The sequence below is a fragment of the Mus caroli genome, unplaced genomic scaffold, assembly GCF_978045245.1.
Source record: "Mus caroli unplaced genomic scaffold, Mus_caroli_1 scaffold_7, whole genome shotgun sequence".
NCBI lineage: Eukaryota > Metazoa > Chordata > Mammalia > Rodentia > Muridae > Mus > Mus caroli.
In genome coordinates this window covers 103,526,736-103,540,905 of record NW_028227262.1, presented here as the reverse complement: position 1 = coordinate 103,540,905, position 14,170 = coordinate 103,526,736, and the positions used below count along the sequence as shown (strand labels likewise).

The following is a 14,170-nucleotide window of genomic DNA, read 5'->3' as shown; positions in this document are numbered from 1 at the left end:
TAACATATTTATACCGAGTGTATCATTATTTAATCATTTTTGTACAGATTTTCTATTTGTTTTTTTTACATTGAAAACCTGTTCAAGGGCATCTGCTTTCTCAGGAAAGCATTATTTCCTATTCATCACATATCACAGTGATGGCCACTTTGCATGGGACTGACTAGACTATAGCTTTACTCTTTATAGTAGAGTGTTAAATAAAAGTTAATCTATGGAATTAATCACTCATACAATCTATTCAGGCTGTAGAGGTAGTTTAAATAAATACCTTATATCCATGGATGCTGTGGTACAAAATGCTGTCCTCTTCATTTCTACATTAATACTGGCATAATAAAGTATGGTGCTCAGAGTCTTAGCATGGCATTCAGTTTTAGGGCATATCACCCACTGCTTTGAAAGTGTTAGATTTCGTGTTTTACTTCACTAATTGTGCCTACATTTGATTGGAAATTCTACCCTATAGGAAAAAACTACATCACTAAGATTTCAGTATTGCAAGAAACCACTTATGATATTTAGCATTTCCTATTTTTCACTAAAATTTTATTTTTAATTTGTTGTAGATCAGTCTGATTTTACAAGAAACACTGCTGAGAGCTTTCATGCATCCTTAGGTCTAGCTTCTTGTAGAATCGGAAAGCATCATAACATCCAGGATGTTCACACTGATTGTTAAGGATGCACAGTATGTCCACAATCAAAAGGACCCTGCATGTTGCTGTGTGATGCCTTCTGTTTTGCTTTCATACCTTCTCCTTCTGAACTTCTAGCAACAGGTTGCAGTCATGAGGTTGAGCATCTATTCATTCCCAAGTCGACTTAGTGAGTTGCTGTTCTTTCCCTGCTTGGCCCTACGCACACTCATCTTAAGGATAGGTTCTTATACTCCATAGGTATTATTTTCTTAGCAGTTGCCTTCTCAGAAAACCTGCAGACACCGTTAGAGACATAAATGAGTCTTCATGGTGTCAAGCTAATGGTTTTACCACTGAAGTGATTGTTAGAAAATGCTTATCCTCACTGATTGTTTTCCTCCATTACACAAAATGCTTTGTTTCCTAGTGTGCATAAGCATGTATAAGACTTACCTGGAAATAAGCTACTATTTGTCTCCCCTCTTCACTTCCCAAAAGTTGTATTATATTCTGTTCCCCTTTTCAATTTGGGTTGTTTTAGTAATAACAGCCATAGTCTTTAGGCATAGGTTATTTTATCTGCTTTCTGTGTCTAATATAGCACTTAGGTTCTAGTAAAACTCACAAACTATATGTACTGGATAGGGTTTTGTTTTGTTTTTGTTTCTTTGTTTTATTAACATAACACAGACTAGAGTCAATTGAATAAAGTGAACCTCACTTGAGAAAATGCCTCTGTAAGATTAGTCTGTGGAGCCAGGCATGGTGGCACACGCCTTTAATCCTTTAATCCCAGCACTTGGGAGGCAGAGGCAGGCAAATTTCTGAGTTTGAGGCCAGCCTGGTCTACAGAGTGAGTTCCAGGACAGCCAGGGCTACACAGAGAAACCCTGTCTCAAAATAAATAAATAAATAAATAAATAAATAAATAAATAAATAAATAAATGTAAAAAAAGCAAAACAAAAACAAAAAAGATTAGTCTGTAGGTAAGCCTGTAAGGTATGTGTTTCATTAACGATGATTGGGCCTAGCCAACTGTAGGTGGTCCTGGATAGCATAAAAAGGCATGCTGAGCAAGCATGCAGAGGAATCTATCATAAGCTGTGTTCCTCTATGGCCTTTCCTTCTGTTCCTGCCTCCAGGTCCTGTCTCTAAGGCCTTCTCTTGAGTTATTACTCTATTTTCCTTGGAAGATGGACTTCAGACTTTAAGATGAAATAAATCATTTCTCCCTCAAGTTGTTTTTGATCATAGTATTTTATCACAGCAATGGAAAGACTAAGACACGAAATCATGAGATGAGAAGGAAGTAATGCACCAGAATAGTATGAATCAAATTCTTAAGTAAAAGCAAAACTGGATTTCTCTCAGCACATTCTATCAATTTGTAATGTTAGGTATAATATCAGAGTAATATGACTTTCAAATGATGTAACTTCCATATCACAATTGCAGTAGTGACAATAGTTACGATAAACTTTGAATGAAGAAGCTTACACATACCAGCCAACTGAACAAACAATATGAGCTTCACATAAAAACTAGGTAAATTGAGAAGGAAATGATGGGACACACTTGTTACCCCTGAGACTGTGGGAGGAAAATCAAGTTTGGGCTACAAAAATACATATAATAATAATAACAATAATAACAATGATAATGTTAATTGACCAACTGTATGATTCAGTTAACAATACTGTTACCATGCCTGGTTACTGGCATTGATGATTGAAAAGTAATTGATTAGCATTAGAAACGGAAAAGAAAATTCCCTCTATATTATTTGTCAACTGTTTTGTGATTATAATTCATTTCAAAATGCAAAGGAAAAAGATTAAACACACTGATTTCCATTTGACATAAACTCTCCACTTCTCCAATGTGCATATATGTGTAGAAATGGCAGGTAAATAGCTAAGATAACTCAATGTAAGTGTTCACTTGATAAATTTTTCAAGGCTTAAAAGTGTAAGTTATTTACTCTGCTTGGAAGTTCTTGAATAAAAAATTCAATTCTGACTTTTACAAAAAAGCATTGCAATACATATGTTTCTTTGTAAAACAGGTAAATATAACCTTTCTGAGCAGAAAGATATGGCTTAAGAATATTACTATCTAAACTATCAAAATAAAATAAAAGAGAACAGAGCACAGATTTATGTTTGCATACTAATAACATACAACAAAAATTAAAGAAAATCTAACACAGATAAACTATAAATTATATATGTTTTTTAGCTGTGTAAAATTTAAAAGATCTACACAAGTTTTATAATTACATTTTTATAATACATGAAATAGTTTCTTCATATTTACAATGACATTTACAAATGGAGATCAACATATAATCTCAGATAGCATTTGCTTTATGGTTGTGCTGTCTTTTTCTATGTTAGAAGTTTTATTTGTTTTTCTTTTTATCACTACCCAGGGTGACACCAGGATGGCTACTTTCCTATTGTGTGCTTCAGAGTATATTTTACAAAGATTTATTGAATAAAGTAGACCTGATTAGCAACATTGTATTCTAATTCAGTAGTTATTAAGACTTGGTTGTTTTCATTGTCAGTTATTCAAAAGTCTGATTCCAAATAGTCCTCAGGTTCCTTTCTTCTTGCAGAATCTTTCTATGTGCTTAGCTAGCAAAACCCATTGCTTCTTAGTTTTATCTTAGCCCTAAACAAATGTGCATCATTTATCACCTATGCTTGCTTCTGGAACTTTACACAAAAGTAACACTGGATTATGGTGAACAGCATTTTAGCTGATCTTTACATCAGAGGACTAATTTATTTGCAATTTGCTGTAATACCTTTTTGTGTCTTTGCAATTCCCTACTTAGCTGAGTAAATGTGCTTCAAAGTTAAAATGATGGTCATCTATTTGTAGTTACAAGTTATTCAGTTCAAAAAGAAAACAAAACTATTCATATGCATAGAAGAGCATGGGTGTAGCTGTACGAATATCAAACATACTGCTGAAGAGATGCTTAATCTTCTATTAGCCAAAAAATGAAAGCATTAAAGGAATGAAAAAAATATAGAATTTCTGCCAATTGGGAGTTGCAATTGTGTACTTACTTCAGGTCTGACTCAAGCTAACAGTGGCGTCTCTGTAGGGCACCAATAAAACAAATATATTTGTTCAGCTAAGTCAATTTTGCTAATTTGTTAAGAAGAATCTGTTAAGTGAATCATTTAGCATCCTATAAACAAAACAAAGGGTGATAATTGTGCAAATTATTCTTTCTAAGTTATTGAGTTGGCAACATGTAAACAAAGCAAGTATCTATACTTTGGAAGAAGTAATTAAGTTCATGCAAATTGAGACTTTAATTTAGATAGATTTCTCTTGTAGTATGCACCCTGGTTTGAGGAAAAAAGATCAGATGGAGAGAGAAAGAGAGGATCAGAAAGCTGTAAAAGGATAAAGAAGGTTCTACAAAATGTAGTGGCCTCTCAAATAGGAAGCTGTTCTTTGAAAGTGGGGCACCCATCGATGTAAAGTGGCTGAGGCAGAGAAGGAGGTTCATGTGGCATAAGATCCCAGCATAGGAGGCTAGGAGGATGGAAATATGAGCAAACTTTAGAAGGAAATAAGAAAAGAAGGAGGCTTTGGAGAGAGGGAAGCTCTTTCTGCTTATGTTTTGACTATGGGTTTGAAACCCCTCCTACCTCCTCAAATAAATATGTAGAGTAGAATACTGAAAATGCTGTCCCACTTTGCAAATACCAATTTAGGGCTACAGATAGAGCTATAGGAACTGATCTAAATATTTGTCTTAAAATGAGGGATACTTGACAGAAATTGGAATAATCTAGAAAATGGGAGAGCAGGTACCATGACATCCTTGTCCTGGAATCTAAATGAGATCACTACCTGAAGGATGGAAAATATCATGTTTTCCAAGGAGTAGTATGTACTTACAATTTATAAGGGAGGCTTGAATTTAAAATCATTAATATTGGAGAATACTGATAGGAGAAAAAGATGACTAGATAGATGCATAGGAAGTCATTTGGGAGATTAAGATAAAGTATGTGTTATAATTGAATGCATTAAAACAGATTAAAAAATTTAGTGGGGTTTCCTAGATTTACCTCAAATGAATGACACTTGATATTTTTCTTTTACTCATCATTTTAAGACGAGGAGGGTTTTTAGGGAAAGAAATTACACTAGAAGTTACAATGACGACATTAAATTCTTAGGCAAATGGATGGACCTAGAAAATATCACCCTGAGTGAGGTAACCCAATCACGAAAGTACATACATGGTATGCACTCACTGATAAGTTGATATTAGATTTTAAAAAGCTCAGAATACCCAAGATACAATTCACAGACCACAAGAAGCTCACTCAAGAAGAAGGAAGACAAAAGTGTGGATACTTCTGTCTTGCTTAGAAGGAGGAACAAAATACTCACGAGAAGAAACATGGAGACTGAGTCTGGAGCAGAGACTGAAGGAAAAGGCATCCAGAGACTGCTCTACCTAGGGATTCATCTCATATATGGTTACCAAATCCAGACACTATTGTGGATGCCAACAAGTGCTTACTGTCAGGAGCCTGATATGGCTGTCTCCTGAGAGGCTCTGCCAAAGTCTGACAAATACAGAGGTGGATGCTTGCAGCCAACCATTGAACTGAGCACGGGGTCCGAAATGGAGGAGTTAGAGAAAGGACTGAAGGAGCTGGAGGCATTTACAGCCCTATAGGATGAACAACAATATCAACTAACCAGAGCCCCCAGGGCTCCCAAGGACTAAACCACCAGCCAAAGAGTACACATTGAAGGACCCATGACTCCAGCCACATATCTAGCAGTGGATGGCCTGGTTGGGCATCAATGGTAGGGAAGGCCCTTGGTCCTGTGAAGGCTTGATACCCCAATGTAGGGGAATGCCAGAACGGGGAGTCAGGAGTAGATGCATGGGTGGGGAAACAATGTCACAGAAGCAGGAGGAAGGAGGATGGGACAGGGGTTTTTCTGGAGAGGAAACTGGGAAAGGGCATAACATTTGAAATGTAGATAGAAATATTACTTAATAAAAATCTTTCAAAAAATGAAATTACACTAGAATGAGTACAATGGCAAAGAAAGAGGATAAAGGATGTGGAAAGATGGAGGACAATTCAGGTAGGAATCACTCCTTAATAGATTGTGGAAAGGGAACAGGTAGGAGTTAATTGTAGCTTTTTGACTTGATTTATCCACTTGTCAGTTGACACACACACGCTGTCAACTGTGTGCATTTGAAGCTAATAGACAAGTTCACGTGCATACTTTTATGTAAACAAAATTCTCGTATTTTCTTCACTGCTGTGATGGCTGACTATGCTTGTGGAGCCTCTAAACTGTTCACCACGTTGACTGTAAATTTTTACAATTCTAACATTGAGTTCCCTAAAAATTGTTTTCATAGTCCTTTGATTTTTTGAACACAATGTTTATATTTTTAACTTCTTGAAGTTTAGTAACCCTAATCCCAGTATTACTATTATTTTTTATTTAAATTTATCTAATTACCAATGATGCTAAAAAGCAATATCTATATTAAGTTTTATTAAATTTAGGAAAGTAAAGTAAGATGTAACTTTAGGGAAGTTGGGATGCTAGAAAATTAAGAGAATTGTAAATAGATGAATTTCCAGCTAAGTACATTCTGAAACTTTGGGGAACAAAATTGAAAGAGGATAATTAAAATGATCTCACTTTTGAAAATTGGGAAAGAATTGTAACCATGGGACATATTTAAACTGTTGAATGATGATAATGGCAACTTAATGGATAAAAGAGGAAGGTTCACAGAGGTGACTAAGAGTGGGGGATGTCCAGGAAAATTAAACTAAAAATAAACAAACAATCAAATGAAAGACTACTCTTTATGAATATGTGTTTTCTGTCAGAAGAAAGGATAAGAAGCCTGAAAGGAAAGGAGGTTCAGTGGTTAGGAGCATAGGTTGCCTTTATAGACGACCCAGAATCAATGTTCAATTTCCCAGCACTTAAATGGTAGCTAACAGTGTTTTAAAGTTGCATTGCAAGGGAACCTACAGGATCACAGCACATTGATGGTAAACAGACACACAGATGCAGGGCAAACAGCCATGCATACAAAACAAAAACTTTGTTTAGTGAAAATGAAAATCATAAGGATAAGGCTCACATTGAAAGAGAACAAAGAGTTGCCTATGCCATTTCTCTGGAAATATTTTCAGCAGAAAGCAATAGAGAGCTAACACTAGTAAAAATGAAAGAAGGTGACTTAAATATTATGTTAAGGTTTTCCTTCACTAACCCCATAAAATTATATTCAAATATATGATGAAATATTAGTTTCTGCAGCACTAGGAAATATTTTTTTGCTTTACTGGGTATCTCTAAAACTATTACTGGATTTTAGTCATGTAATAGAATGTAAAAATGGCAAATTGTATGTTCATATTAAATAGAATATGGATTTATATTAAGTTTAAAAAGCTATTACAAATATTTGTTAGCAATATATTTAGCATTAGAAGTGTTGGCATTTCATGGCATAAATCTATCGAAATGAATGATTTTATGTTTTTAGAATACAAAATTTAAAAACAGTAATTAATTTAGTTATTATTAATTTTCATACTAAACAACACTTGACCCTTTTCCTGTTTGCATGCTCATGACAATGTTAGGTTGTTCATATAAAAGATCTATTACAATGTCTTTTCAGTGAGTGTGTTCTCATCTTCATGGCATTAACACTTACCATAAACTCAAGAAAACCTAAATCATATCCTGAAGATGATATTTGCCACTTTCCTGACATGCTCAAGACTTGCTTCAGATATGAAGAGAACAAAGTGCCATATAAGAACATATGAGAAGCAGAATCATATATGAAGAGAACAAAGTGCCATATAAGAACATATGAGAAGCAGAAAGAAGGAAGCAGGATTCATACACTGAACATTTTGAAAGCCATGTATATTGAATAAATTTTGACCTTTTCCATAGGACCTCCTGGAGGGAAACTTGAAGGAACCCCCTCTGTAATCATTTGCTATTCTTTTATTCCAGTTATTGAACATCATTTCCAGTGCAGAATCATATATTTTGCATGAGGATTTGAGATATTTTGTTGTGTTTAGTATCAGGAGGGTTAAGCTTTAAGAAACTAGTTGGATTTTATGTAAAAGGATAAGCTTAATCCTTCAACTGACTCTATGTGTTTACTATAGAAGGAAACTCATTTTACACTTGATCTCAGCCAGAGAGGTGAGAAGGAATGTTAAAGCTACACACACACACACACACACACACACACACACACACACACACAAGAGAAAAGCACACATGCATGGACACACACATGCACATGTGTTCATAGACATGCATGCTTGGTTGTTGGTTTTTAATATACTTTTCTTAAGTATCATACAAATAAATGCTTTTACAAAATAGTAAATAAAAATGTATTCAAAACTTAGAAGTATTCTGTCTAATATCCTCCTTGACCAGGTCCCCCTTTTCCCTGTATACTAGAGTGCTAATTTATTTATCAACTTTCAATCAGAAATTATTTATCAACTCCTGACCTCACTATGGATCAATTAGCAGTTTTGAAGTTCACTTTTGTTCTGTTTGACACAGTTTTATGTGCACTGTAAAATACTTACATTTTCTCTTGGTTGTACAGTAAAATGTTACACTGCAAGACAACTGAAGTTCTAATGCTTAAATTGCACATGGAAATATGACCAATATCTCCCTAGATGTAAGAAACACTGGTATGTTCATAGTCTTACATTCAAGGAAAGGTAAAGTTAATTATGTGGTAAATAAGTATAAAAAAATTTATGAAACTTGCATAATGTTGAGAGAATTAAAAGGAAGAGGCATAGTCATCTGAGTGGAGACCAGTAGCTCCCAAAGAAAGTACTGCATCTTACAATCCAGTAGAACTCTGCAACCTTTGACTCATACTTTCATCAGGTCATGACCCAAATCTGTATTTTCAGCAAACTTCAAGTGATTCTCCTATCTGAACTTACTAGGTTTGATAGGTGTGAGAGTTAATTTTTGTTTTACTGCTAACATGTATCCTTTGAATTTTGCATGACCATTTCCATTTCTCAAGCAATCCTGTGATTTCTAGCTAATTTGCATAATTATAATGACAACCTCAAAACTCTGGAAAATTTTTATTCATTACTTTGGTGTTGTCTTGAATCAGAACAGCATGATCTTTTTATACTTGTAGGAATATCATCAAGCATATGGCTTATGAACTATAAATAGAGAATAGAAATAACAAGAATGTATATATAAGTAGATAGGAATTGGGGCATACAGGCTTTTATTCATTCATTTCACAAAGAAGCAAGTGGGTAGCTGTTGACCACTGGCCCCAGTACTTGAGAGATTAAATACAGACAGACTAAAAGGATATAGTCTAGAATTCTGTGAGGTGACCTTAGTATAGCTGGGATTTGAGAAGTGTGGTCAGGAATATACCTATTTCAGAATGTGTATGACCACCTAGATTAAAAGCAATGAGTTGAGATTCTAGGATAAGAGACCAGAAAAAGTAGACAAGAGGTACAACACACAAAGAATGACATTTTATGCATCTGCCTCAGCAAGGAATATCTTGGAAGTCATAGTGATGCTACAAAATGGCAAATCCATTTAACTTTACTATAAATTGTTAGAATGAGAAAATAAAAAATAGAATCACAAAAAGAATTCGAGGGAAAATCATTTGTAGCTACTTGGCATTTCAAAGTCAGTAAACTTCATTGAAAGAGTTTTAAACCATCGAAACATGTAACTTATCAGACTGTAGATTTAGAAACATTCTCTTTGCGGAATGTATGAACTAATGTGGGTTATAATATCAGAGTGATGAACAGACATGGTTTCTACTGAGTAGTAACTGGCAGACCATTGTCCACATTAGGAAACAAACATGTTTGATGTTATTGCTTTCCTACTGTTTCTTTCCTAGTTTCCTAAGTTAACTGCTATCAGTAACACTAAGAGGTCTATGTATGTCAATTTACACAAAGACTAAGGATTATAGGTTCAATTTTAATTAAGCAAAATCTTTAAGTCCCAAGATCTCATCAGATTGCTGAACATGCTATTGCTTTTAATGAAAGGTCTCTTGAAAAAACTAGAAGTTTTAACATGGACTAAATATATTTATTCTATTCATAAAATATGCTACAAGTCACACCTCAGACCCTATGGTAGAGTGCGTGAGAGGAAACATTAGTTCATACATCCCACAAAGAGAATATTTATAAATCTATAGAATGATAAATTACATGTTTCGATGATTTAAAACTCTTTCAATGAAGTTTCCTGACCTTGTAATGCCAAATAGCTACAAAGTCTTCAAATGGGAACTGACTTTTGGGTCCTGTCTGAAGGCAGTACAGGCATTTCTAAGTTCAGAGTTTCTTTGGATGATGATGGCATAGATCATTGCTATAGCACCTAATAAGCATGCATCCAACCTGGGTTTGGTTTTAACACCTCCCTCAAAATGGAAAAGGAAAATTCTTCAAGGAGACAAGCTTGTAAAATGTATCAACCACTAGGGTCAACTGTGGTCTATTCCTATGTTTTAAAAACAAACAATCTGATCTGTTTGCAATACAAAAAGATCAGATTATCCACTATATATGATCAGTTAAAGGATAGAAAACATGGAACAGAGAAATGTGTGGAATATGAAACCTAAAATACATATTATCTAGTACTTTATAGAAATGTTTGCTTACCATCATGGACAACCTGTATTGCTCTTTGGGTCATAGAAATAATGAATGTATTTGGAAAATTGTTAATTATTAAAAATTTCAATACTATTATTTTAAACTTAATCTTGTGAGGGACTCACAATGCATCTCAAAAATTATCTTCCCTGTGTGTTTATGCAGTCTATAGGGTTATCAGTCTAAGAATAACAGAAAAAGTTAGCATTATATTTTATCACTAGTTAATGATTATAAAGCATTGTGAGTTACACGACTGCTGTGTTAACCAAAATAATAGTAAAGACATTCTACCTCGTGCAGATGTACAAATCACAGACAACAGAAGAAAAACAATACCAGCAACGTATAACCAACAGGCTGCTATAAATTGATTTTTTAAGTTTTAATATTTCAATGATAAATTTGTCAGATGTTTCTCAAGCATCTAGGAAGTTCTTATTATATACTATCTATTCAGATGAAGGCTGAAATTTGAATGGTATTATTTTGTAGTACAAAGCTTCAAAATCCATTTCAATTTTCAACTATTGAAGCAGATCCCCAAATCTTTTTTTTTTTTTTTTTTTTGGTTTTTTGAGACAGGGTTTCTCTGTGTAGCCCTGGCTGTCCTGGCACTCACTTTGTAGACCAGGTTGGCCTTGAACTCAGAAATCCGCCTGCCTCTGCCTCCCGAGTGCTGGGACTAAAGGCGTGCGCCACCACGCCCGGCTCAGATCCCCAAATCTTAACGTTATCTTTTGTAAACATTAGTCTTTTTCTTATTTCTTCCACTTTCACGCTTATATGAAAATTACAGTCCACAGAGAAAGAGTGAAATCAAGGGACATAAATACTTTCCCAGGCCAATGGCAACTTAATCGTGAAGGGAAACCAGCTTTAATGGGCAATCCTCATTTTAGTCAGCAGTGCCTCTCAGACTTCTGTTGTTTATACCCGAACTGTGGAGGAGATATCGGTGTTAATGGTCACAATGGAAGCATGTTTGGTAAAAGTGAGTCAATAAGGGAAATATTGGTCGTGTAAATAATTTGTAGAAACAAAGATGAAAAGTGAAATAGAAAAGCAAAGTAGATCCTGAGACAGACAGAGCAGACACCAACTCTATAATGGAAGCATCAGGGACAGAAATTCTCAATCAGACTTTCAATTTTCTATTCAAATATATAAAATGTACTGTGCCTAAGTGGAAAAAAGCATTTATTTCTCTCTGAAAATTCTTCTCTCTGAAACTTTCAAATAAAGCAAGTGGATGTGTGAGCTTTCTGACTTGCTCTTTTTTCCCATGTCTAGGTATTACACAGCCAGACCTCACACTTCCTTTCTGTGAACCCAAATGTTGCTAGGGAAGATAGCATGCTTAGGAAAATTAGTTGCAAAATATACAAATTTTAAAAATAATAATGTGTTATATAAATAATGGGTTATTTTGTTAAATCCTTGACTGTACATTTCTGTTTTCCTATGTTTTTTAAAATACTACCATATCAAGACATATTTACCACTTTATATGATATACAGTATGAATGCTAATACTTATCCCTCTGTGATGGTTGAAACTTCAGATTTCTGAATGTGCAAACAGCTCACTGTGTCTCTATGGCTACATGTATTTCTTGACCCTTTTCTTTGGCTTTTTTTCTATTAATTTGTTTAGTCTCATTATGCTTTGTTTATTTTTTATTTTATTATTTTTAGATGCCCATTTGTTTGTACTGAAAGAGAGAAAATAAGAATGTGGATTGTGGTGGCTGAGGAGGTGGAAAGGAATGGGAGAGGAGTTGTGGGAATGCAAATCATAATTAGAATGTATTGTATGGAAAAAATCTCTTTTTAATAAATAAACAGAAGAAAGGAAAAATAAAATGTCAATTAAGATAGTGTTTTAAATCTCAAAGCCTGCTTGGGTCCAAAAAGAGGTACTGAGTGTTATATTGTAGTGAATCTAGAAGAAACTATCACACTAATTAACAATTTTTCATAACTACTGACTGTATCTTTAGGAGATGCCACACTATATTTTGGTGATCTGATCACCCTATATTTCTCAAAATTTCCAGCAGCCTTTGTTTGATAGCTACTGCTTAAATGCAGCATCTGGAGACTTCATTCTCCCTACTTTCTGATGTCTTCAGGTTAGTCAATACTCTGTCAGTTGCTTGGAAAAGAAACTGAAGGACAGGTCAGAGAACCAAAGGAAGGCTTCCTTACCTCAGGCGATTCACAGACTGTCACCATAGGTGTGCCTGTTTCACCTATGCTAGACATCTGTCATTTTGAAACGACAATGTTGCCTAATCGTCCTTGGGAAGATGTTAATATGTTTTAAAGGATCTGTGGTTACTTTAGTCCATTTCCCAATTCAAATGATTTTTTTAACCCCACAAATATGAATGTTTCTTTTGCATTTGTAAGCATACAAAAGACTTGTTGGGTCACGTGTGTGTAAGACCAACGTTGATTCACTTTCTCTGTCTCTTTCCATTTTATTTTGCAAGACAAGATCTCACAGGCCTAGAAGCCCACCCCTTCTGCTAATCTAGTGACCTAGCATGTGCTGAGAAACCCATCTTTGACCCTGAAGTGCTGTGATTCCTGGAGCCCACACCTGCTACCTTTTTTCTGAGTTCTGGGGATCCAATGATCTTCAGGCTTCATGAAAAATGTTTTACCTCCTTAGATACCCCCACAACCCCCACAAAGCACCAAAATAATACATTTTTAAATAAAAGAAACGAAAAGTTTTATTTTTAGTTGTTTCAGATGTAAGAAGATAGAACTTGACCACCAGAGAAGAAAATAAGAGTTTATTCTTACACAAAGTATACGTCTGTCACTGAGATGTTCTTCAGAGGTTTTTAATTTTCTTTTCTTTCCTTGAAGGCTTTTCCGGGAAACGTCAATTCTGACAGCGTGGTCCGACACGACCTGCAGCATGCAGTAGTTGCCCGTTATGTACGCATTGTGCCCCTGGACTGGAACGGAGAAGGTCACATCGGGCTGCGTGCGGAAGTCTACGGCTGCGCCTACTGTGAGTGTCAAGTTTATCGTGGGTCATCTTCATTGAAATAGCAGGTTTTTTTTTTAATGTTGCGTATTCTCTTTAAACAATTACACACACACACACACACACACACACACGTATGCATGCATGTATATAGCACTGTGTTGTTTTCTCTGTTTTTAGGGTGTAAGTATAAAGACTACATTAACTGAGGGGGTGAATACCACCTATCATACACTAAGTTTGTTCTTAAGTGGTTAATGCCTATGATCTGAGCACTAGGCATGTAGAGGCCTGAAAATCAGAAGTGCAACCTCATCCTCATTTACATAGTGACTTTGTGACAAGCATGAGCCGAGGTGTATGAGACCTTGTGTCAAAACGTTATTTTAAAAGAAATTGAGAAAGTCAAGGAGTTAGAATGTGTTTTGCTCAGCACACCAAAGCAGTGAACTTATTAATTAAATTGCACTCTTATGAATGACTTAAAAAGAGGTGATCTACCCAAGATCTACCCTTATGACTTTTGGTGAGGGAGCAAGGTCCATTTTGAAGGTGACCTTCTGATCACCATGTCTCCTTTCACTTGTTATTCTTACTTTAAAAGTCAACAAATGAAATTCTTAAGATTTTTAGAAATTAATTTGTGTGTGTGTGTGTGTGTGTGTGTGTGTGTGTGTGTGTGTGTGTGTGTGTGTGTGAAAGCATGTGTGTGTCCAGGTTATGCATGTGGTCAAAGAACCGCTCTTTGGAA

General features: G+C 35.2%; 1 protein-coding gene across 1 annotated transcript in view; it reads left to right on the top strand.

Annotated features, from left to right (window-relative positions):
- Cntnap2 (contactin associated protein 2) overlaps positions 1-14,170 on the top strand; it is a 2,252,040-nt gene that overhangs the window by 843,737 nt on the left and 1,394,133 nt on the right. Inside the window, exon 4 of the mRNA XM_085840650.1 lies at positions 13,296-13,443. Coding sequence (XP_085696776.1) covers positions 13,296-13,443 — 148 coding nt within the window. The remainder of the gene's footprint in view (positions 1-13,295; positions 13,444-14,170) is intronic.